The 23326-nt window shown below is 32.8% G+C and overlaps 1 protein-coding gene across 1 annotated transcript; it reads left to right on the forward strand.

Moving 5' to 3' along the window:
• The first annotated feature begins 658 nt into the window (after window positions 1-658).
• Window positions 659-1308, forward strand: LOC127115513 (transcription factor UPBEAT1). The gene has a single exon (XM_051047041.1). It carries the CDS (start codon window positions 745-747, stop codon window positions 1039-1041), a length of 297 nt encoding a protein of 98 aa, XP_050902998.1. The 5' UTR covers window positions 659-744; the 3' UTR covers window positions 1042-1308.
• Window positions 1309-23326: the final 22018 nt, after the last annotated feature.

Consider the following 23326-nt stretch of genomic DNA (forward strand, 5'->3'; position numbering starts at 1 on the left):
TCTCACTCATAAAATTATTTTTTATATTTTAAATTTAAACAATTTAAATTATTTTTTAAAAATTTTAAATTCAAAATACAACTTTGTCAAACACAACGTTATTTTATTGTTAAAAAACAACACACTACATTTTATTATTTAAGATTGATATAAATGATACATATAGTAAGATTCATTTTCAAAATAGATTCTTTTAACTAACAATCAATAAAAAAGTACATTAAAACAATAATATTTAAAAAAATGTGTTGTTAATATATCATAATTTTTTTTCTTTTAAAGATCTTAATATCAAAATCCAGACACTAAATATTAAAAAAAAATTTAATAAATTTCAACATCCATGTAATCATTTGAGTTGTACAATTTTATTAAGTGGACATATACTTTTGAAATAAATTGATATTTTTTTCAATTAAAATTGCAGTAATTAATCTCTTCTGTTGAAAAAAACAACAACTACTAAAAAAATTTAAAATTGGTGCGTAATCAAAAATAAATTGATTAGTATATAATTTAAACAAACTATACACAAAATAAGAAAAATATTTATATAAAAAATACAATGGCATTTTGGTAATAAAAAAAGAATCCAGTGGCAATTTTTCTTTATCTCCCATTACTTAAACCTATGACCCCTTAACTCAAACTCAAAAAAACAAACACCAAACAAATTCATTTCCACTCTTTCAATCTTTCTCTTTGTTTCCTCTGATTTTTTTAAGGTTCTTTGTTTCAAAAACAATGAGCATAACAAACACAAAACATAGTTACAAACTCTCAGTGAAAAAAGCCACGAGAAGAACAAGAAGAAGACAAATGGAAGAGAAATGCAAGTCTAAGAAGAAGAAGCTCTCGCAGAAGCTAAAAGCACTTAAAAATTTAATCCCTTCTCACAATGGAGATGAAGTGAAAACTGATGAATTGTTCAAAGAAACTGCTGATTATATTGTTTTTCTTAGGACAAGAGTTTTCATTCTTCAGAAGCTTGTTCAGATTTATGGAAACAACAATGAGAATCAAATTGATGTATTGTTATAGCTACCTTCACTCTTCTTCATGCTTTTTTTTTATATTTTATTTAAATGTTCTATTTATTTGTCTTTTTGTTCATGAAGAAAAATGAGACAAGATCCTTGTTCTAGTATTTTTCTTTTCATTTTTGTTTTTTTGTTTTTTGTTTTTTTTTAATGATTTTCATTAGATTTGTCTAGGTGCTTATTTTAATAGAGAAATGTGATTATGTTAAATTTTGAATTTTTCAAATATTTGAGAATATAGTTGTTGTGTTTAATTTTGTATAGAAAATTTAACAGTCTATTGTAATTTTTTTAGTTTGAAAATTTAATTATAGAAATATTCAAAGACGCTAATTAATATATCTTTAGTGTCTAGGTATTTAATTACTCTCTTTGGTAGATTGGAAATTTGTAAGGAAAATCAAATGCATGTAATTTTATTTGAGCAAATTTTACTCATAATTAAGAATGGAGAAAATAATTTATTGTACTATTTCCAAGTTAAGAGCATATTTGGATAATGTCATCTATCTATGGTTTTGTTAATAATAATAATAATAATAATAAAAATTACTCTTAGTATGGTTTGAGTGATTTTTAATTAATGATTCTCATATTTGTGGACTAAATTCTGTTTATGTGGGATTTGGAAAGTGAAAATTCTGAATTTGAGGTAATAATTAACCTGTGTTCATAGAAATTTTAAATCTTAATTCCCCTCTAGAATGTAGTATAAAATTTATTCTTTGACACACTTTTACATGAATATATATAAGTATATTTAAACATAAATTATTTTTTCTTTCAACTTATTTTTTGTTTTATTAATTTAATGGCCAGAATTTTAAATAACTGAAATTTCGTGATTTTATCTTGATTGCAATATTCAAATATTATTATAAAACTATCAAATGAGTTAATTTATCGAAACATTTTTAAAACACTTTTAATTCGAATGAATAGAAGTTTAACGAATAAAATGAATAAATAAGATGTCGTGATTTTGTACCAACTCTTACGATCATATTTTGAATCTCTTTATTAAAAATTAATTTTGTTTGAAGAAAAAAAGCTTAAGAAATTGAAAATATAGAATGTAGTGTAATAGTCATTCTAAAGAATATGGGAAGAAGCATGCTCTCACATACTGAAATTTCAGATGATATCTGAGTGAAATAGACAGCAAGGCCCTAATTCCTCATGCTGTATAGTTGTCATGATCTTGACATGTTCACTCAATGAGAAGCCATGTGCAAAACCCTATTTTTAAGCCTTTTTCCTCTCTATATATTCATATAACCATGTGTCTATGTATATCTATATAATTTTCTACCTCAACCTTTTAAGGGTTTCAAACATCATGTGAGTTATCTATTTTCACTATGTACCTTTGTCTCATCACTATTTTTGTTCTTACTGACTGACATGCTGTTTTCTTGTTCTCTTCTATTTTCTTTTATCCTTTTTATTATTATTATTAATAAAATGATTTTTTTTATAAATAAAACAGGGACAGCCCATATAATTTGAAAGTGACAGTGTTTCTTTTTAAAATTTTTAAAGTTTATTATTCAGTTTTGAAACCGACTAATTTACAAAAGTTAATTTCATCGATCTCCTTTAAAAATAGAAAAATAGATCCAACACAAATTTATTTGCATGACGTAGAATTTGAATAAGAGATTTTAAAAATTAATATATATATATTTTGATTATATAATATTTTAGACATACATATAATGAATTAATTAATATATATTGTCAATGTGAAAAGATTTACACTGTCAATTTATCATTATTATCCATTTGTATTATTTTATAGATTTTAAAAATAAAATTCGAACTTATTTTAATATCCAACGTTTAAGATTAATTGACGATGAAAATCATTTTATATATTGTAAGTGTATTTCAATTAAATAAAATTAAATCTTACATATAATTAAATAGAATTAAAATATTACTCTTACCTGATATTTCAACATCAACTCGTTGATAGTTGTAACAATCCATTAGAGTTGATAGTTATAAAATCAATTGAGTATATTGTAGATTGGTAATTGCAAAAACATTAGAATACATTAGAGTTGATAGTTACAAAATCAGTTGAGTATATTGTAGATTGATAATTGCAAAAACATTAGAATATATTGTTTGTGTGTCTATTAAATAGTCCCAACTAATAATTTTGTACCGTAAATTGCACAAATATTAGTTTGAAATTTATTGAGTAATTTTGGATGACTAATTTTACAAAAAGACAAATATTTGTATGCTTGATAAGTTCAAGTAAACTAGGAACCTCCCACATTCTTCTAATAAATCATCAATGTCATGTTTCCGAGTTGCAGGCAACAATCCGAACCGAGGCAATCTTTCCGGATTCGCTCCGTCTTACATCCTTGCTTTCTATTGTAATTGCCATTGTAGCACGTGTGTGGCCCATCCGATAAGGGCCATGCGGACTTGACGGCATCTCCACCTTCCTCCAATATCTCACTGGCAGTCTCTCGTGAGTGCGGCATGCACCTTTTAGTTTGTTTCAGAGCCGTTTGTTTTGGCGGGGCGTACTAAATCCACTACGTACCACACCATCGGACGGCTCGCCTGAATGCCGAGTCTTTCTCCATCGCCAACTCGGTGACATGTTATTTTACGATTTTGAAAAATTATCATTAAAGAAATTATTGGATCGAGTCGTAGATTAGGTCATTTTTTAAAGACGTTTTACGACACTACTCAAAGAGTCTCCAAGATAAAACAACATAGTTCTATATTATACGATTACTACTTGCACGGTAGATAATCGGTCTTGAACTACATTTTCTGATGGTACGAAGACCAATTAAATATAGCATAAATACCACTTGTAGTATTTGGTATAAAAACTAATCGTAATAATTTCTCAAACGATGAGAAATTCAAATAATTCTCCAAAATTAATTCAGTAATGGTCATTTGAACAATCAAAATAATTTCTCAAACTTAAAGAAATTTGAATAATTCTCCAAAAAGAATCCAAAAATTAATATAATTAATTTCTCAATTCAAACGAGGGGAAATTAAAATAATTCTCTAAAGAGAATTCACGAAAATACTCGGAAAAATTCAACGAGTAGAAAGAAAATGGGAGAAGTTGACGCTTCGATAATTCGAAAGACACAGAGTTATGAGAATGAAGAAGAAAAACTCAATACAAGTTTTTGGTGTATTTTGGAATGAAACATGTGATTTCCTTATATATTGAAGTAAATTAGTCAACGCATCTAATCTAAGCAATGTGAGACTTAAGAAACTTTTTCAAATCCATCTCCCTATTGGAATATTGACATGTTCCAACAATCCTCCAGTTGAATTTTAAAAAGTATTTCAGAACTAAATTCAAGAGTTTCTAAGATTGTGCATAAACAAAGGTATCTACGACTTGAACCTTTGTGTAGCAAGTAAGATTTCAGCTTAGTAAAGGCTCTAGGAATTCTGCATCGAAATTCCATAAGAATCGACCTAACTCCTACAATCACATAGGTGAGTCTATCAAGAGTACTCATGTAGCTAGGTACTCCCTCATACAAAGTATAGATCTCATTAAGAGTTTATATTACCTCATCATCTTATCGCTTCAGGATTCATGCTTCTCTTATTCACATTAGCATGGTCACCTCATATTACTCACAACTTGTTATTACCCATTGAACCTATTTTTTGGGATCTTCAGTCTATTTGTACGGGCTACCATCATGAACAACTCATTTCTCTATAAACATTAGTCTCATCTTCTTGGATGTAATATGAACTTTCTCTATAGCGAATCCTTATGTCAAAGGATCTACTAAATTTTCATCAATGCGTACATAATCCACTCTTATAGCTCCTTTAGTGATACAATATCTAATAGTGTTGTGCTTCATCTTTATTTGATGTCTCTTACCATTATACTAACGGTTCTTAATTTTTGCAATAGTTGTGATACTATTGCAGTGGATCAACACATACGACATAGGTTTTTTTTTTCCGCATAAAGGGATCTCAACTAGCAAGCATCTTAACCAACGTGCTTCTTCACTAACAATTGTTAATGTTATCATCTCATACTCTATCGTGGACTGAGCCAAGATAGTTTGTTTCTTTGATTTACACGATACAACTTCTCCTGTTATACTAAACATATAGCCACTAATTGCTTTGGAATCCTCTAATAAGGTGTTCCAATCCGCATCACTGTATCCTTCAAGTAAAATAGGAAATATTTGATAATGTAAATCGAGATTCATGGCCCTCTTAAGGTATAACATGACTCTCTCAATGGCTTTCCAATGCTCATTGCTCGGTCTACTTGCTAACCTGCACAACAATCCTACGACATATGCAATGTTGAGTCTAATATAATCAGTGGCATACCTATGACTATCAATGATGCTCTCATACTCAGTTTGTCTAACACTATCAACAATGTTCTTAAATAGTCCAACAATAGGATCATGTGCAAACGGGTTTGCAGTCAAACTAGTTATATTTCTTTAAGATATTCTCCACATAATGAGACTGGTCCACAAAAATTCCTTGGTCGGATCTAGTGATCTTGATACGAAGAATCATATTGGCTTCTCCGAGGTCTTTCATATCAAAGATGTTGCACAATAATGATTTCAAAGCATTAACTACACGAAGGTTTGAACCAAATAAGTAGGTCATCTACATAAAGACATATGATATTGCAAATTTCATTTTTAGATTTATAATACGCATTTGTCACTTTCATTCACCTTGTACCTATTCGATATCATTAAGTTTTCAAAATTTTCACACCATTGTTTTGGAGCTTGTTTTAGACCACATTACACTACAAGAAAAATGGAAAGTTACGGCGGTTATTTTGGAAGGTTACGGTAGTTTGAACCGCTTCAATGGCTGTGACGCGACAATTATGGTTCTGCCACAAAAGCGTGTGTCGCCAGTATGTACTGCGACGGTTGCTAAAACGCCACTCCGACCAACGTTCTTATTTGCGACGGGTAGTGAACTGTCGTAAATGGTTATTTGCGACGATTACAAATTATCGTGAAGTTTAGGTTGAGTTACATTTTCAATGCTAGTTACGACGGTTTCAAACTGTCGTGAATCCGAAATTGTGACGGTTCAAATCGTCGCAATTTATTTTACAAATTCTTAATATAACTTATTTGGTAACGGTTTAAAGAAATACTAATTATTTAATTTTTACACTTTTAACAACAATTTAAACTATTATTAATTAACATCTCAAATTTTTCATCGGTAATATTTTTTTTTATAATATTTTTTTCTTTAATTATTAACATCTCAATTTTTTTATTTGTAGTAATAGTTTTTTATAATATTATTTTTCTTTAAATATTATTTTTTGTTTTGGTAGTATTTCTTTAATATTTTTTTAATATTTTATTTTATTTTCTATCACTTTTTAACGTAATAAAATTTCAATTAGAAACATCTAATATCAAGTAAGCATGAGAATGCCAAAAAAACGTGAATTCTATAATCATAATGTCATATAGTCCAATAAACCAAAATCATATCAAAATCTTATAATAATAAGCATTATAATGCCAAAAATACAATAAAAATTCATAATATAATTAATTCATAACAAAGTCTAGTTAATCCTTTTTGATGATCCATTATCTTCAATTCAGTAGCTAGACTCGGAAGAACTCTACCGTCATCAGGTGATTCTAAGTATGACCCCTGAAAAAAAATATTAAAATAATATATTTTTAAAAATAATATTCATTTTCTTTAAATTTTTAACGATAGTTTATATTATGTAAAAATTCACATAAGATTATATGCATAAAAAATTATATACCGGTCTCACTAGAATTTTGCAGTTGTATTAAGAGTGAAATTTCTCTTTCCTAACATTGTTCCTTTGTTTTAAGAGTGCGATTTCATCCATCAGCTCATCAATTTTTGATTTTTTTTTAAATGCAACGATTTCTTCTTGCATTTTTTTATTCTTTCATTTGCTTCAGAAAAATATGCTGATCTCGTAGATCTATTAATTTGAGATGACGTTACTCCAATTCATATACAATGAACATATTCAAGATATTCTTTTCCAAACACTATATGAAATGTCTCATTTTTTAGACACAGAATCCTGAATTGCAATTTATAATTTTTTCAACACATACAAAAGAGCAAATTGAGTAAGAGTTTATTTGACTATTATGCATCTGAACTAATTTTGATTTCTAAATTTAACTAATTTCATTTCCCCCAAATCATAACAATTTTAAGTGGACAAGATGGGAAATTGAATCTCTCAACGGAATTGGACAAACATGTTCAACCAATTATGTAGCCAAGCATGTTCAACCAATTATGCATAAAAGAAATTGGAAATTTAACCTCCTGTGATGAAACACAACATAATAATTAGACAAGTTAACCTCCGGCTATGCCATTATAATGATATCAATAAGGCATAATAATACACATTCACATACAATTGCATCGCATACAACACAAAGCGCGCACACAGACACATCGCACATGACAAAACGAAGATGCATACACATATATACATAACATATTATATTGACCATATCACACCACTATTTACAACACTTAATCACAACATAAGACTGCATCATACAACTTCACAAGCAGAATTATATAGTACAACAACAATTATTAGAAGTCACACAACATAATCATCAAAACACCGTATACTTGCATAACACAACAACACTTGCAACGAGTCTTCGAAAATAAAGACGCGTAAAGCAGCACAACAAGTTCACGAGCCTAGCTTATTGAGTTGTTAGAATTTTCAAGTCAGAATTCAAAATTTTCAACTCACAAGTCAAAATTTTCAAAATTGTTGTAATTTTATACGATTTCCTTGTTGACCGAGCAAAATCTACAACTACCACACTCTTAGTTTGCCTTCTAAGGAATTCCCTCATCGAGTTACAAAATATGAAACTCTTTTTATGATGCTTTTCTCTGTTGGGGAAATTTCTCTCTGGAAAACATTGAACATTGTAGGACTTCTTCTTTTTGGAGCAACACCTTTGCGAGAGACGCGTCACATATTCACCTAAAATCTTAAGGTTATAGGTGGGTGAATTCTCTCACTTATAAATGCTCAAATTTTCATATTTACAATCAACGTGGACTATTACCTACCCTACTCACACCGGATACATTCTCAACATCTTCTTCATTTTATTTATATGGAATATCTTTTAATTTCTTATCTCAACATAACTCATATAGAGTTTTGATTTGTTTTACCAATGCATGAAAAAAAAATCTGGTAATTCCAGCATTGGAATATAAACTAGCATTCATAACCTTATTGAAAATTGATTAGGACAACCGATTGACACTGGAAAATGACGGTCCCATGATATTTTTATTCTATTAAGACAAGCTTTAAACAAACCAAGAGCTACATGCCTATTTTTATGTATGAATAGAAATTATATATTACTCTATTCAAATTAGTTTTAATCAAAATTTAAAACCTAAGTGCTACATGCTTGTTTGCTTTGTGTGAATGAAAAATACAATTTATTCATTTTAGATGAATTATAAGCAAAAACAAGTGATGGATGCTTCTTCTTTTTTCATTGTGAGAGAAAATTATGAATTTCTTAATATAATAAATAAACATGATTTCAATAATATCTATGATTTCTGAACTGAATAAGTTGGCAACATCATATATTGATACACCCATAAAAAACAAAACATTCTTAAATCCTCGCGAACTTTTAATAAAACAAAAACATAAAAAAATACATTGTCAAATTCTCGCGAACTTTTAATAAAAACATAATCATCAAAGACAAAACATTCTCAAGTCCTAGCAAACTTTTAATAAAAACGTCATACTCAATAACTCTATAGCTTTTAAAATCACATTCACATATGGCTAAATTCGAAACGAAACTTCTACTTTGACCACCTCATGCCTAAATATATAAATCCAACTTCTTAAAAAAAATCGAGAAGTGATTGTTGGATGAGAATATGGACTATGAAACTCTTATTTTACAGTTTATGGTACTTGTTACAACACACATGCACTACACAACAATGATATAAACACAACACAAACACAATTACGCACAAACAATATAATTTTAAACCTTATAGTATCACAAATGTAAGCACAAATTTACAACATGCAAGTTGCATATAATACGTGCAACAACAATATCACATCACACAGAACACGAGCAATCAGAATAATGCACAACTATTTATAACAATGACACAACCGGTTTTCTGACAGATTCTCCCCACCTATAAGAGATTCCAAAATGTTTCATCTTTTCTCAAACCTTGAGACTAACAAATATTTCAAAAGAATTAACTTGCACTTACATTATGGTTGTATGCATCTTCACTAACAAAAGATTCGTCTGACTTTTTATGACAAATTGCATATATTTTTCCTCTATTGTATGGTCGTCCATCTCTCAAATCCCATAAATAAGCACAAATATTAATTATTTGTACTATTAGATATACAATCAACAATATATACATTTAGACATACCAACTCATGTTGCTTCCTTGCAAACGATTTAGATCCGAGTGTATGCAGAAATCTTCAATTTTTCTCTATTTTTGGCATTTTGTTTTGATATTCTCTACATCGGTAACAAATAAAAAAATATGTTAAAACACTTAGGAAATACATATTTATATTAAAAGTACAATTATACGAGTAAAACACTAATATTACATGTGTATTTTCTTTCTGCTTATATTGAACAAAAATAGGCAAATCATTTTCATTAATAGTGTCTTTTGGAAAATTTGCAATATTTTCCTCCAATGTGAGATCCTATTTATAAAATTTATGAAACAATTGATGATGGTCATCCCTATAACATCCGGATTCAATTAGTTATTTATTTAATTATTTATTTGATTTAATTGAGTGATTTATTTAAAATAATTATTTTGTGTGATTTTTGGTGGTTTGGCTGGTGAGTGATAATTTCGGGAAATTGTGTCGTAGTTAATTTATTTTAGTGAGATTTAATTAATTAAATTAATAAGAATTATTAGAATATGAGAAGTTGTGTTATTTTGGAAATTAAGGGAATTATATGGGTTATTTTGGATATCAAGGGAATTGTATGGTTAGTGGAGGAAAGTTGAATTCTAGTTGGGCAAAAAGTGTATTAATTATGAGAAAATAATTAAAATAGTATATGTAGCGGTAAATTCATGACCATCAAGCTATGGATAAACTTGACGTCAATAAAATCAGAGTCGCCATCGCATTTTTATTGTTTTCAAGGGAAAAGGGAAAAGTACGAACAAAACCCAAACATAAGAAGTTTTCAAAACAAAACTAATAAAATGCCAGAGAGTACAGGTAAGGGGGTTGGTTACACAGAGGGAAGGTGTTAGCATCCAAAGTGTCCTAGGTACTCCTAGGGAGTCCTTTTTTATGCATGCATTTGTTTTTGGTATAAAAGATATTTGAGAAAAAATAGAGTGTGGGAATGAGAAAAGAATTCATTGATTATATTTTTGTGTTTGACAAGACCTTCAGTCTTGTGCCTACGTACCAACATAAAAATGAGGGATCAAAACCTCGTAGTTCGTGGTAAAAATTTCAAAGTTGGTGAATTGTTTTTAACAAAAGTTTAAATGAAAAGGAACCAAGGGGTTGTTAGTTCTTTTTGTCTTTTTGAAATTGTAAGCCAATATGATTAAATTTATTTACAAATTTGATTTAAAAAAGAGTTTGAAAATTCAATGGCACAAGGCCAAAGTTTCTAATCATTAAAATAAAGTCTAAGTTTAAAATCACAAGCAGAGAAGTTTTTGAAAACAGGGAGAGATTTTGAAATTTAAGAAGTGGAGGGAGATGAAGAGATTATCCTAAGCACAAATTTAAAATTTAAGGGTTGAAAAGATCTGACCGATGAGGTGCAATCCAACAGACAAGAATGTCATATAGAAACTCATTTTTCCTTGGACTTTAATCAAGCAATAATCAATAAGCAATGAACGCTATCCAGACATCATGAAGATCAAGGCATCAAATAAAGATAGCCACATCCAAACAAGCAATTCCCATAGCTAGCAGTCTTCTTTGTCTTCCAATGTATCAGATGAAATATTCCTTGATCAACTCAGAACAAAGCATCAGACACAGGATCAAAATAATAATTAAGCACAAAGACAAAGTAGCAGATGAATTCAAACAAATCTCAAGGCTTGCATCAGATGAAGGCCCAATCTCAAAATGTTGGCATTGACCAAGTCCTTTTTGCACAGGGAATGTTGCTAAATCCTAAGTCCAAAAGTTCAGATCAAGTTCAATAGTCCAATAGATGTTTTTTAGTGTTTGTGTTGTTATTAAGTATTTTAAGGTTTTAAGGTCCTAAGACCACAAACAAAACCAAAACACACAAACAAATATATACAATCACAAGATATGACTCAAATGAGCAAAGTGAAAATGACATAAATACAAACAAGTTATATGAAATGTAAATGACAATGATTGATAAATGACTGAAATTTAAATTGCATAAAAAAAAGTAAATGACTTGAAAGTAAAGAAATATTAATAAGAGTTAGTCAAATGTTAGGCTAAAGTTAGTCAAATGTTAGTGGTGATTTTTAATTGATTAAGTCATTTTTTGGAGAACACTCAACCATTCATTCACAAGCATGAATCCTTAAATCAAGACATCTTCCATGAGAAGGGCTCCAACTTGGATAATTCAACAAGTATGCCACTAGCTCCCATGAAAGGTAAAAAGGTCAAGTCTCCATACAATGCCATGAAGAATGGGAGACTTACAATCTCATTTACTAGAATGATGTGCTTTGAGGATCAAATTTAGCTCTATGTTAAGCAATCGTAATTGGACTTATGTAGAAGTCACAAGTATCTAAGGCCGGACAATAAAAATATAGGTGTTAATGCATGTTAGAGATTTGGTATGAAAAACCAAACTCTTAAAACATACCACACACTAAAAAAAAATATCAAAAGGGAGGGACCTATCTCAGTCACAATTGTATTGGTTCATCTGACACAAGGTCATTGATGAATCAATTAGCCTTTAGACATTAGAGATTTCATTGGTCAAATGAGGGAATGATGAAGAAATAGGGATGAAGATGAAGAGAGAGTGGAAGATAGAAACACAAATTGATCATGGGAGGAATTTTATCAAATCAAAACCATTCATTCATTTTGGGAGATGAAATGTACATTTCATCAATCCCCTAAATCCAATGGTTTTGATCCAACAAAATTCAAATCAACCTTGACCAAGGCCCAAACAGAAAGTCAAACATCACAAGACCATAAAAATGGCTCAAAAATATTTTTAAGCAACTAATAAATTAAAAATCAATTTAAAAATGAATTAAAATACATTTTTATTTGGTCAAAACCTAAAATCCCTTCAAAACACCAAATAAATGGCCAAGGGATTTATCCTAGGTCAAACAAGGTCAAAGGACCTTACACAAAAAATTTCACTATTTTTAAAAAGTCAGAAGTATTTTTAAACAATTAAAAATATGCACAAAAACATTTAATTCATGAAAAATATCTAAATTAAACCAAAATTTAATTTTAATTCAGAATATGAAAGAGGAAAATATTTCAAGATTTTTGGTGAAAATCCCATATTTTTTGGATTAAAAATTAAATTTCTATGAATTAAATAAAATAGGAGCAATTAAAAGAAACTCAGAAATTAAAAAAAAAACAAAAAAAAACAAGGGCCATCAGATCTCCCTCATTAATTTAGGTGGCAGATCTGATGGCCACATGCGTACTATCCATGGTGGACTCTAGTCAACACAACACACGCGTGGTAATCAGAACCGATGGACAAGATTAAAACATTTAAACATGTTCAAAGGGATGGGAGGGTGCCAACACACCACCGAAGCTAGGGCTCCGGTCTTCTTCTCCGGTGGACCTCACCGAACTGGTCCACCATCAACCTTCACTAAAATGAAAAACAAGGACATAAATTCAAAGGAAAATTGCTCAGGAGCTATATTAAGAACATATGGGCCTTCATAATTAGGAGTCCATTTGCCCCTGGCATCAGGTTTGAAAGATAGAATCTTCTTGAACACGAGGTCACCTTCTCGAAACACATGAGGCTTGACCTTTTTATCAAGAGCTTTCTTCATTCTCTGTTGATACAACTGACCATGGCACATGGAAGTCAATCTCTTCTCTTCAATTAAATTCAACTTATCATATATGGTCTGGAACCATTCAACTTCTGTTAACTTGGCTTCCATTAGCATACGAAGTGACGGGATCTCAGCCTCTACGGGGAGCACAACTTCCATACCATAAACAAGAGAGAAATGGGTTTCCCCTGCTGAAGTGCGGATGGATGTACGGTACCCATGCAAAGCAAATGAGAGCATCTCATGCCAATCCTTATATGTTACAACCATCTTCTGGATGATCTTCTTAATGTTCTTATTTGCGGCTTCAACAACCCCATTCATCTTAGGTCTGTAGGGAGAAGAATTATGATGTGCAATCTTCAATTCTTTGCAAAGAGCTTCCACCATATTATTGTTCAAGTTCGATCCATTATCAGTAATGATCTTGCTTGACACACCATAACAACATATAATCTGATTCTTGATAAACCTTACAACAACTTGCTTGGTCACATTTGCGTACGATGCCGCTTCAACCCACTTTGTGAAGTAATCAATAGCCACTAGAATAAAACAATGTCCGTTTGAAGCCTTGGGCTCAATCATGCCAATCATATCAATTCCCCACATGGAGAAGGACCATGGAGAGGAAATGACATTCAGCAATGTTGGAGGAACATGAATTTTATCTGCATAAATTTGACACTTGTGGCATTTCTTCACAAACTTGCAATAGTTAGATTCTATTGTCAGCCAATAGTAACCTGCTCTCAACATCTTCTTAGCCATAGCATGTCCATTGAAATGAGTACTAAAGGAACCTTAATGGACTTCAATCATCAACAGATCTGCTTCGTGTCTATCCATGCATATGAGCAAAACCATATCATAGTTTCTCTTGTAAAGCACATCACCATTCAGATAGAAGTTGCTAGCTAATCTTATCAAAGTCTTCTTATCTTTCAAAGATGCCCCAAGCGGGTAAATCTGACTTTGACGGAAACATTTGATATCAAAATACCATGGCTTTTCATCTTTGACTTCTTCAACAACAAACACATGAGTTGGCCTATAAAGACGCATCACAGTCAAATTGGGAACTTCATTCCAAAATTTCACCATAATTATTGAAGTCAACGTTGCAAGAGCATTTGCCATCTAATTTTCATCTTGAGGGATATGATGAACTCAACCTTTGTAAAGAAAGTTGAAATCCTACTCGCATAGTCTCTATATGGTATCAAACTGGGTTGATCCGTCTCCCATTCACCTTTGATTTGATTCACAACCAAAGCTGAATCTCCATAGATGTCAAGATACTTTATTATGAGATCAATGGCATCTTCGAGCCCCATAATGCAAGCTTCATACTCAGCCATATTGTTTGTACATTTGAAAGTCAATCTAGCTGTAAATGGAAAATGAGTGCCTTGAGGAGTAATAATCACTGCCCCAATGCCATTACCATATGAATTAACAGCTCCATCAAATACCATGCCCCAACGGGAACCAGGTTCTAGCCCTTTTTCAAGCAATGGTTCATCACAATCTTTCATCTTCAAGTACAAGATCTCTTTGTCAATTAAGTCGTACTGCACTGACTGGTAATCTTCAATCGGTTAGTGAGTTAAATGGTCAGCCAAGACACTACCCTTGATAGCTTTTTGAGATCGGTATTCAATATCATACTCAAATAACAACATCTGCCAATAGGCAATTCTCCTAGTTAAAGCAGGCTTCTCAAAGATGTACTTGATTGGATCCATTTTTTATATCAACCAAGTAGTATGATTCAACATATACTGCCGCAAATGCTTAGCAGCCCAAGCCAATGCATAACATGTCTTCTCAAGCATAGAGTACCGAGTCTCACAATCGGTGAATTTCTTACTGAGGTAGTAAATATCATATTCATTCTTTCCAGATTTGTCTTGCTGACCAAGAACACAACCCATACTTTCATCAAGCACAGTCAAATACATGATCAATGGTCTTCCTTCAACAGGTGGAGATAGAATCGGAGGCTCAAGCAGATATTCTTTGATACTATCAAAAGCTTTCTGGAAATCTTCAGTCCAATCATAAGACTGATCTTTCCGGAGAAGCTTGAAAATAGGCGCACATGTGGCAGTCATATGCGATATAAATCTTGAGATATAATTCAAGCAACCGAGAAAACCTATGACTTGCTTCTCAGTTTTGGGCGTAGGCATTTCTTGTATTTCTTTGACCTTGGCAGGATCAACTTCAATACCCCTCTCACTGACAATGAAGCCCAGCAACTTACCAGAACAAACACCAAAAGTACACTTAATTGGATTCAAAAGGAGTTTATACTTCCTCAAACGCTGGAATAGCTTTAACAAATGCTCAACATGTTCTTCTTCATCACTTTATTTGGAAATCATATCATCATCGTAAACGTCAATCTCTTTATGCATCATATCATGAAAAAGAGTGGTCATAGCTCTCTGGTTTGTTGCACCAGTATTCTTTAAACCGAAAGGCATCACTCTATAACAGAATGTTCCCTAGGGTGTAATAAATGTGGTCTTCTCCATATCTTCAGGTGCCATTTTGATTTGATTATAACTGGAAAATTCGTCCATAAATGAAAAGACTTTGAATTTAGCTGTATTGTCTACCAACATATCAATGTGTGGTAGAAGAAAATCATGTTTCAAACTAGCCTATGTTCAAATCTCTATAATCAGCACACATGCGGACTTTTCCATCCTTCTTAGGAACATGCAAAATATTGACCACCCACTGCGGATATTCGGAGGTTACAAGAAAACCAACATCAATCTGCTTCTGCACTTCATCTTTGATCTTTATTGCCATATCAGGACAAGTTCTCCTCAACTTCTGCTTGAACGGCGGGCATTCTGGCTTCAACGACAATCTATGCTCCACAATCTCAGACATTTCTTGTATTTCTTTGACCTTGGCAGGATCAACTTCAATGCCCCTCTCACTGACAATGAAGCCCAACAACTTATCAGAACGAACACCAAAAGTACACTTAGTTGGATTCCAGCGGAGTTTATACTTCCTCAAATGCTGGAATAGCTTCAACAAACACTCAACATGTTCTTCTTCATCACTTGATTTGGAAATCATATCATCAACGTAAACCTCAATCTCTTTATGCATCATATCATGAAAAAGAGTGGTCATAACTCTCTGGTTTGTTGCACCAACATTTTTTAAATCGAAAGGCATCACTCTATAACAGAATGTTCCCCAGGGTGTAATGAATGTGGTCTTCTCCATATCTTCAGGTGCCATTTTGATTTGATTATAACCGGAAAATCCGTCCATAAATGAAAATACTTTGAATTTAGCTGTATTGTCTACCAACATATCAATGTGTGGCAGAGGAAAATCATGTTTCAAACTAGCCTATGTTCAAATCTCTATAATCAGCACACATGCGAACTTTTCCATCCTTCTTAGGAATAGGCAAAATGTTGACCATCCACTGCGGATATTCAGAGGTTACAAGAAAACCAGCATCAATCTGCTTCTGCACTTCCTCTTTGATCTTTATTGCCATATCAGGACAAGTTCTCCTCAACTTCTGCTTGACCGACAGGCATTCTGGATTCAACGATAATCTATGCTCCACAATCTCAGAATCCAACCCATGCATGTCTTGATAGGACCAAGCAAACACATCAGAGTACTCTCGAAGAAGATCAATCAACCCCTTCTTAGCTTCTGGACACAGTTGAGATCCAATCTTGACTTCCTTCACATCATCCTCGGAACCCAAGTTGACCAGTTCAATCTGCTCTTCAAACGGATGAATGGATTTTTCATCATGCTCAAGTAAACGAGATAACTCATCAGATACTTCTTCATCATCAATCTCTTCCTCAGCTTCAAACACAGGGAAATCAAAGTTTGGAGAGGGAGTAGGATTATTGTATTTAATGGGTTTGAGAACCAACCTGCATAATGATTTTATATTTTGATTTTAGAGAAGTGGAGTGCGAACAAATACTATGCAGATGGAAAATTATTATTTATTTATGTTTTTTGTGATTACCAATTTCAGAAAAAGCAAAAAGTGAAAATAAAACATCATAAATGTGGATAAATAAAATTGTATTTTATTGATGATAATAGTAAAATGCCCAACAATGTTCACTTCCCTTAGACATAGGAGAAATATTTTTCTTAAAACAATAAAAAACAAAATACTTAGAACGATGAATGACAACGGGAACATCAACAGTAACCCAGTTGTTGCAAGTATGGCCATGCGTCACAAAGTTAGCGCAAGCTTCGTCTTCATCACCACTATCTTCAATAATGGCAGTTAAGTGTTGATCATTCCCATGAGTGAACCCTCCACTGCGAAAAATTGGTTGCATAACTTTGACTTTGGCATTGAATGACCCTGGTTGAAATCCCAATTCGGCTCTATTCTTGTTCTCGGCGACCTCTACAACACGACCCCATTTGTCAATGCTTCCAGTTTGAATAGCCTCTTGGATATCTTTCAAAGAAGACATGGGTGCCCCAGTTTTCTTCACTTCATCAGCAATATATAAGGCTTGGAACAATGTTCCAACCTCCTCCTCAACATCAACATACATGAAAGATGACAGATGGCTTACCAGTAACGCCTTATCTCCACCAACAACGACAAACTTGTTGTTCTTTACAAATTTCAACTTTTGGTGTAGAGTAGACGTCACTGCTCCAGCTTCATGAATCCATTCCCTTCCTAACAAACAACTATAGGCCAGGTGGATATCCATTACCTGGAAAGTAATTTGGAAATCAATCGGACATATCTTCACTGGAAGGTCCACTTCACCAATGACAATTTTACGAGAACCGTCGAACGCGCTTTGACAATTACGCCATTATACCTTATTGGGGCGCCTTGATAGGAGAGTCTTGACAAAGTTGATTTTGGTAGCACATTCAAAGATGACCCAATATCAACCAACACATTGGAAAAAGCGTCCTCCTTGCAATTCATAGAAATGTGCAACACCAAATTATGATTTCTGCCTTCCTTAGGAAGCTCTTCATCACAAAAACTCAAATTATTACAAGAAGTAATGTTGGAAACTATGTGGTCAAACTGATCCACAATCACATCATGCTCAACATAAGCCTGTTCTAGCACTTTCTGCAATGCCTCCCTATGTGCTTCAGAGTTCATCAATAATGACAGCACGAAGATCTTTGACGGAGTCTGGAGCAGCTGCTCTACAACATTGAATTCACTTCTTTTGATCGATTTTAGCACCTCATCATCATCGTTAGTCTTCAATTTGCTGGATTCCCCAGACTGACACATTGGAGCACTAACCGAATTCACTACTGGAATCTCTGCCTTCTTACTTGCGAAAACATCTTCTACTTCTTTAGGGAAAACTGGACTGAACATACAACCGCTACGGGTCACCTTCGCAATATCTGCAATATTCACCACTGAATCTACGACTGGTAGAGGAACCTCTTGACCATTTTCTATCATAGTGGCATTATATTATATGGCACAGCTTTATCGGACGAGTAGGGGACAAGGCCCGCTAATCGTATTGTAGCGGGGTATTCGTTACCATTAGAGATATAGACTAAATCCAAGGTAAATCATACAAGTTGAGTCGCCACCGCACTTCTATTTATCCAAAGGAATGGTTAGAAAGCGAACAAAAACCTAAAAGTTTTAACAAAAACTAGTAAAAGAGAAACAAAGATCTAGGTAAGGGGGTTGGTTATGTAATGGGAAGGTGTTAGGCACCCAAAACATCCTAGGTACTCCTAGGGAGCCACTTTCACACTTGTTGTAAAGGTTGTTGTTTTTGTGAAAAATTTGTTTGTGCAAACATGATTGAAGAGATGAGAAGAGAATATACAAGTTTATTTACATTTTGTGTTTGGATGGATAAACCCATTGCCTACGTACCATCTTAAAAAAGATTAGGATCAAAACCTCGTAGTTCGGGGTAAAAATCTTAAAATGAGTTGGTGAATTGATTGGTCCAAAAGCCTTAAGGTCTTTTGTTATCCAAGGGAGAAAACTCAACCTAAAACCACAAATCCACCATGTGAGGATAGCTTCAACATGCTAGTGAGGGGTTAACCCTATAATAAGCATGGAAGACTCATTGTCCATCACTAAGGATATAGGTGAGTATCACATCTACCTCATGGATAACTCAAACCTAATAGCTAAAGGTTATGGAAAATTTGATTAGGAAAGTGGCCATTGGAACCACAAAAAGACATTCCAATGAGTTATATTTACCGATTAGAAGTATATACAAAAATGGTCAAAGTTGACTTAAAGATTCAATTCAAGATAAGTGTTATGAAAAGAAAGTTTGAAAATCAAAAGCATAAGGCTTAGGTTTCTAATGTTTGAAAGCAAATGTTAAATGTTTGCACAAAAGTTTTGGCTTGGGTTAGAGTGGAGGGAAGAAGAAGAATGGCTAAGTCCTAAGTAAAGCAAAAAGGTGAGGGATAAAGAAACAAAACCACTATGGAGTTCCTCTCTTGAGATCATATTGATGATCCAAGTAGCTCCCATCCTTTGGAATAAGCAATCACAATAATAGTAAGCTCAAGCAATCAAACAAGTCTCTTAAGAGATCCTCAATGTATCTTGTGTCTTTCACTTTGGATGAACATGTCAATGGTCCTTCAATTTAAGCTCTCATAGAATCCCCTAGCACAAAAGCACACACATCAAAAGGTTCTATAATAAATTAAGAATGGACAAGAGTGAGTTTAGAGATTTGGTCCTTCTAATCCATCTTCATCATTAAGGTCCTTTTGCTCCAATTTTGCATAGGGAATGCCCTAGAAACTAAGTACATTTGTCCATTTTTGCATTTGGTCCACAACAATCAAAACAAAACACAAGCACAATAATATATATACAAATATGTGCTCAAGTGAGCAAAAGGCAAATGGCATTAATAAAACATGTGCTCAAGTGAGCAAAGGGAAAAGCAAATGGATAATATGTGCAAGAATAGTAAATTGCATAAAAGTAAAAAGCAAAAAGTAAATGTTAATTGTTATTGGTTAGTGTTAGTAGTTAGTGTGCCATAAGGCAGATTTAGCGCTATGTTAAGCAATCGTAATTGGACTTATGTAGAAGTCACAACTATCTGAGACTGGTCAATAATAATGTAGGCAACAACACAAGTTAGAAGTCTTGATTAGTGAACCAAGTTCCAACAACTTGTCATGCCAAAAAAGGAAAAGAGAATTGATCTTGTATTGGTTTAAGCCTCTTGCATGATTTAGAAAACAACCTATCCTTAATGCAAAGCCATTCACTTGATCAATTGATCAAGATGAATTAGATTTAAATCAAGGAAGATTAAGTCTCCCTAATCAATGCTAACTTATCAACCTTTAACTCATTGATCAAAAAAGAAAGAAGAAGAAGAAGGAGATGAAGAATGGATAAGGAAATGGAAAGATCAAAATGCATAAGGTCAAATAAAATGTACCAATCCATGTGTATTGACCAAGTGACACTGAAGGTCAAAGTCAAACAATGAGAAAATCAGAAATGAGATGAAGATTGAAGATTAAACAATAAGCAAAAAATATTTTTGGCATTTTCAATATTAAAATAAACTTGAATTAAAAATAAAAGAAAGGTCAAACTTCAAAATCACTTCAAATCAACCTTGAAAGGTCCAAGTGATTTATCCCAAGTTCAACAAGGTCAAACAAAGTTTGACAAAAAATTTCAGCATTTTTAAAAGTCAGAAACTATTTTTAATCAATTAAAAATGAATAAATATAACCTAATTGAACTAAAATCTCAAATTAATTAAAAAATTGATGAGAATATTTTTCATAGATCCATCATCATCAAAGTAGGTTAGGAAAATATTTTTGTATTTTTTGAATATCAAAAACTATTTAAAATGAATTAAAAATAACCAAAAAGGAGAAAATTCACAAAAAATAACAAATGATGAAATAAAAAATATTAAAAATCAGAATCAGAAACTAGAATTTATTTGGAGAAGAATGCAATTGGTCCCATAATTTTTGGACCAATAATAAAAGAGATATGATTTTTTGAAATAAAAGGGAATTAAAAGAAATAAAGAAAATAGAAATCAGAAATTAAAAAAGGAAAAAAAGGAGAGACGTTGGATCAGGAGCTCATTAATTGAGCTGGCGCATTAAACGGCTCATATGCGCGCGCCTACCAAACACTCGAGTCAACCGAGCAACACACTACCATTAAATAAGTCATAACAATGAAGGATCCATATTAGATCTGGAAAATAGATCGCATGGCTAGGATTTGATCTGGAGTTGGGACGGTGGTGTACACCACCGTCTTCTCCGGCGAGACCTCCAATTCCGGTGAGAGTTGCAGACATGGCAACCTCCATCAAATGCCACGATCTATACAACAATGGAAAGCTGGGGTGATGTACATCACCCCTGTGCCATCTATTTCCACTCTAGACTTCCATGGAGAGAGGAATCAGAGATTGAAAAAAATGGTGTTCGACTGAAACTTGGTGGAATTTGAAAATTCAAAGCATAAATGAATTGCCTCTGATGAGAGGACTTCAGCCAACCCAGTAAATGCAATAAATAAGCTATAAACAAGGAGTTTCGAAGAAAATAAGTTCTGCTATCCACCTTTGAAATGTAGATCTTAAGAGCACAATTCTCCACAACCAAAGCTTGCAGTAAGATCTAGTGATGAAGAGGAAGCAAGGCTGAGGAATTATAGGTCTAAAAATCAACCAAGGTAGTTGAAATTCAGATCTGAATTTTTTAGAAGAAAGTAGAAATTCCTTTAGTGATGGCTATGGAGAGATTCGTGCAGCATAACAGGTGCCTTCAGGTTTAAGAATAGTGGAGTTGAGCACACTTATTTATAGCAAATGGCAAGGCAAGCAAGGTGAATTCTCATGTGCATGAATGAGGAGGGCCTCCATGCATGGGCCTGTACAGGCGCATGGAGGGCCCAAATCTTATTGGAATGGCAAGCTGAAGTCAATTTGATATGAAATGGACGTGCAAATGTGAGGTAATTGGAGTGTGCAATGAGTTTGAATCAAGTTTCCATAAATGCACCAAATATTCCCTTCTTCGAAAATGCCATTTCCAAAAATAAAACATGGCCTTGTGGGTAATGGTTGGAAAGGTCTTGACATGAGGATCAATTGCTATGTTTAACAAAACTCCATTTGAAGTGTGGAAATTAGTGAATTTTGAGTTTAAAGTGTAAGGTGCAAAACATGTCAAGGCAAGGTTTCCAAATTTGACCAATGTTCAAACCCCTCTGTTTTGATGATGCAAGCCTCAAATGAAAAAACATCCAACATCAAAGTTGTAGACCTTTTCAAGAAAATCAAAATGGACTTATATTTTGCATCATTTGGATTTTTGGTGAAAGCGTTATGGGCACTTGAAGTTGGACTTTTTTGCCTTTCAATGCATTTGGCCCAAAATGACCTATAATGTCTTGCATTATCACATGTATTTCCTTTGCGATTTTGAAATTTTGTTCAACATAAAATTTGAAGTATACATCTTAAGCTTTCTAATGAATTTGATCCCACCTCAAAATCATAAAAAATGAATGAGTTATGTCCTTGGGAAGTTGACCTAAAATTAGGGTTTCAGTCAAAATGACCTATAATGTCTTGGAATGGATGATGGCTTTACAAGCTTCAAATAAAATTTTGATGAACATGAAAGTTGTTCATATTGTTCTTAAGAACATTGTTTCTTTTGGAATCATTTCCATTTGACCAACACATGAAAAGTTAGGTTTCAGTGCATTTCAAAATAGTCAGATGAATTGACTGATCAACTTCTCAAGTCCATGACTCATATCTTGATGAATTGATGATTGAGGATACTAAAATAAGTTCAAATATGCATGAAATGAATTATTAAAGAACTTCCCTTGATTGTATTTGACCATGGGCTGAGGTTGCTTCAAGAGCAAGGCATTGTGGTGCATAGATGAATTAGGGTTTCTTTGGGAACAAACCTCAAACCCTTTGATTTGATTTGATCAAAATGATGAATTGAGATGCTAGGGAGGCATATTTGATGGATGAGAGCTTTGGGAACCATTACCATGCTTGCTATCCTCTCCTCTT

The sequence above is a fragment of the Lathyrus oleraceus genome, chromosome 1 (genome assembly GCF_024323335.1).
Source record: "Lathyrus oleraceus cultivar Zhongwan6 chromosome 1, CAAS_Psat_ZW6_1.0, whole genome shotgun sequence".
In the NCBI taxonomy this organism is placed as follows: domain Eukaryota; kingdom Viridiplantae; phylum Streptophyta; class Magnoliopsida; order Fabales; family Fabaceae; genus Lathyrus; species Lathyrus oleraceus.

Coding starts and splice junctions, on each gene's coding strand:
- LOC127115513 (XM_051047041.1), top strand. CDS start 745: ATGAGCATAACAAACACAAAACATAGTTACAAACTCTCAGTGAAAAAA.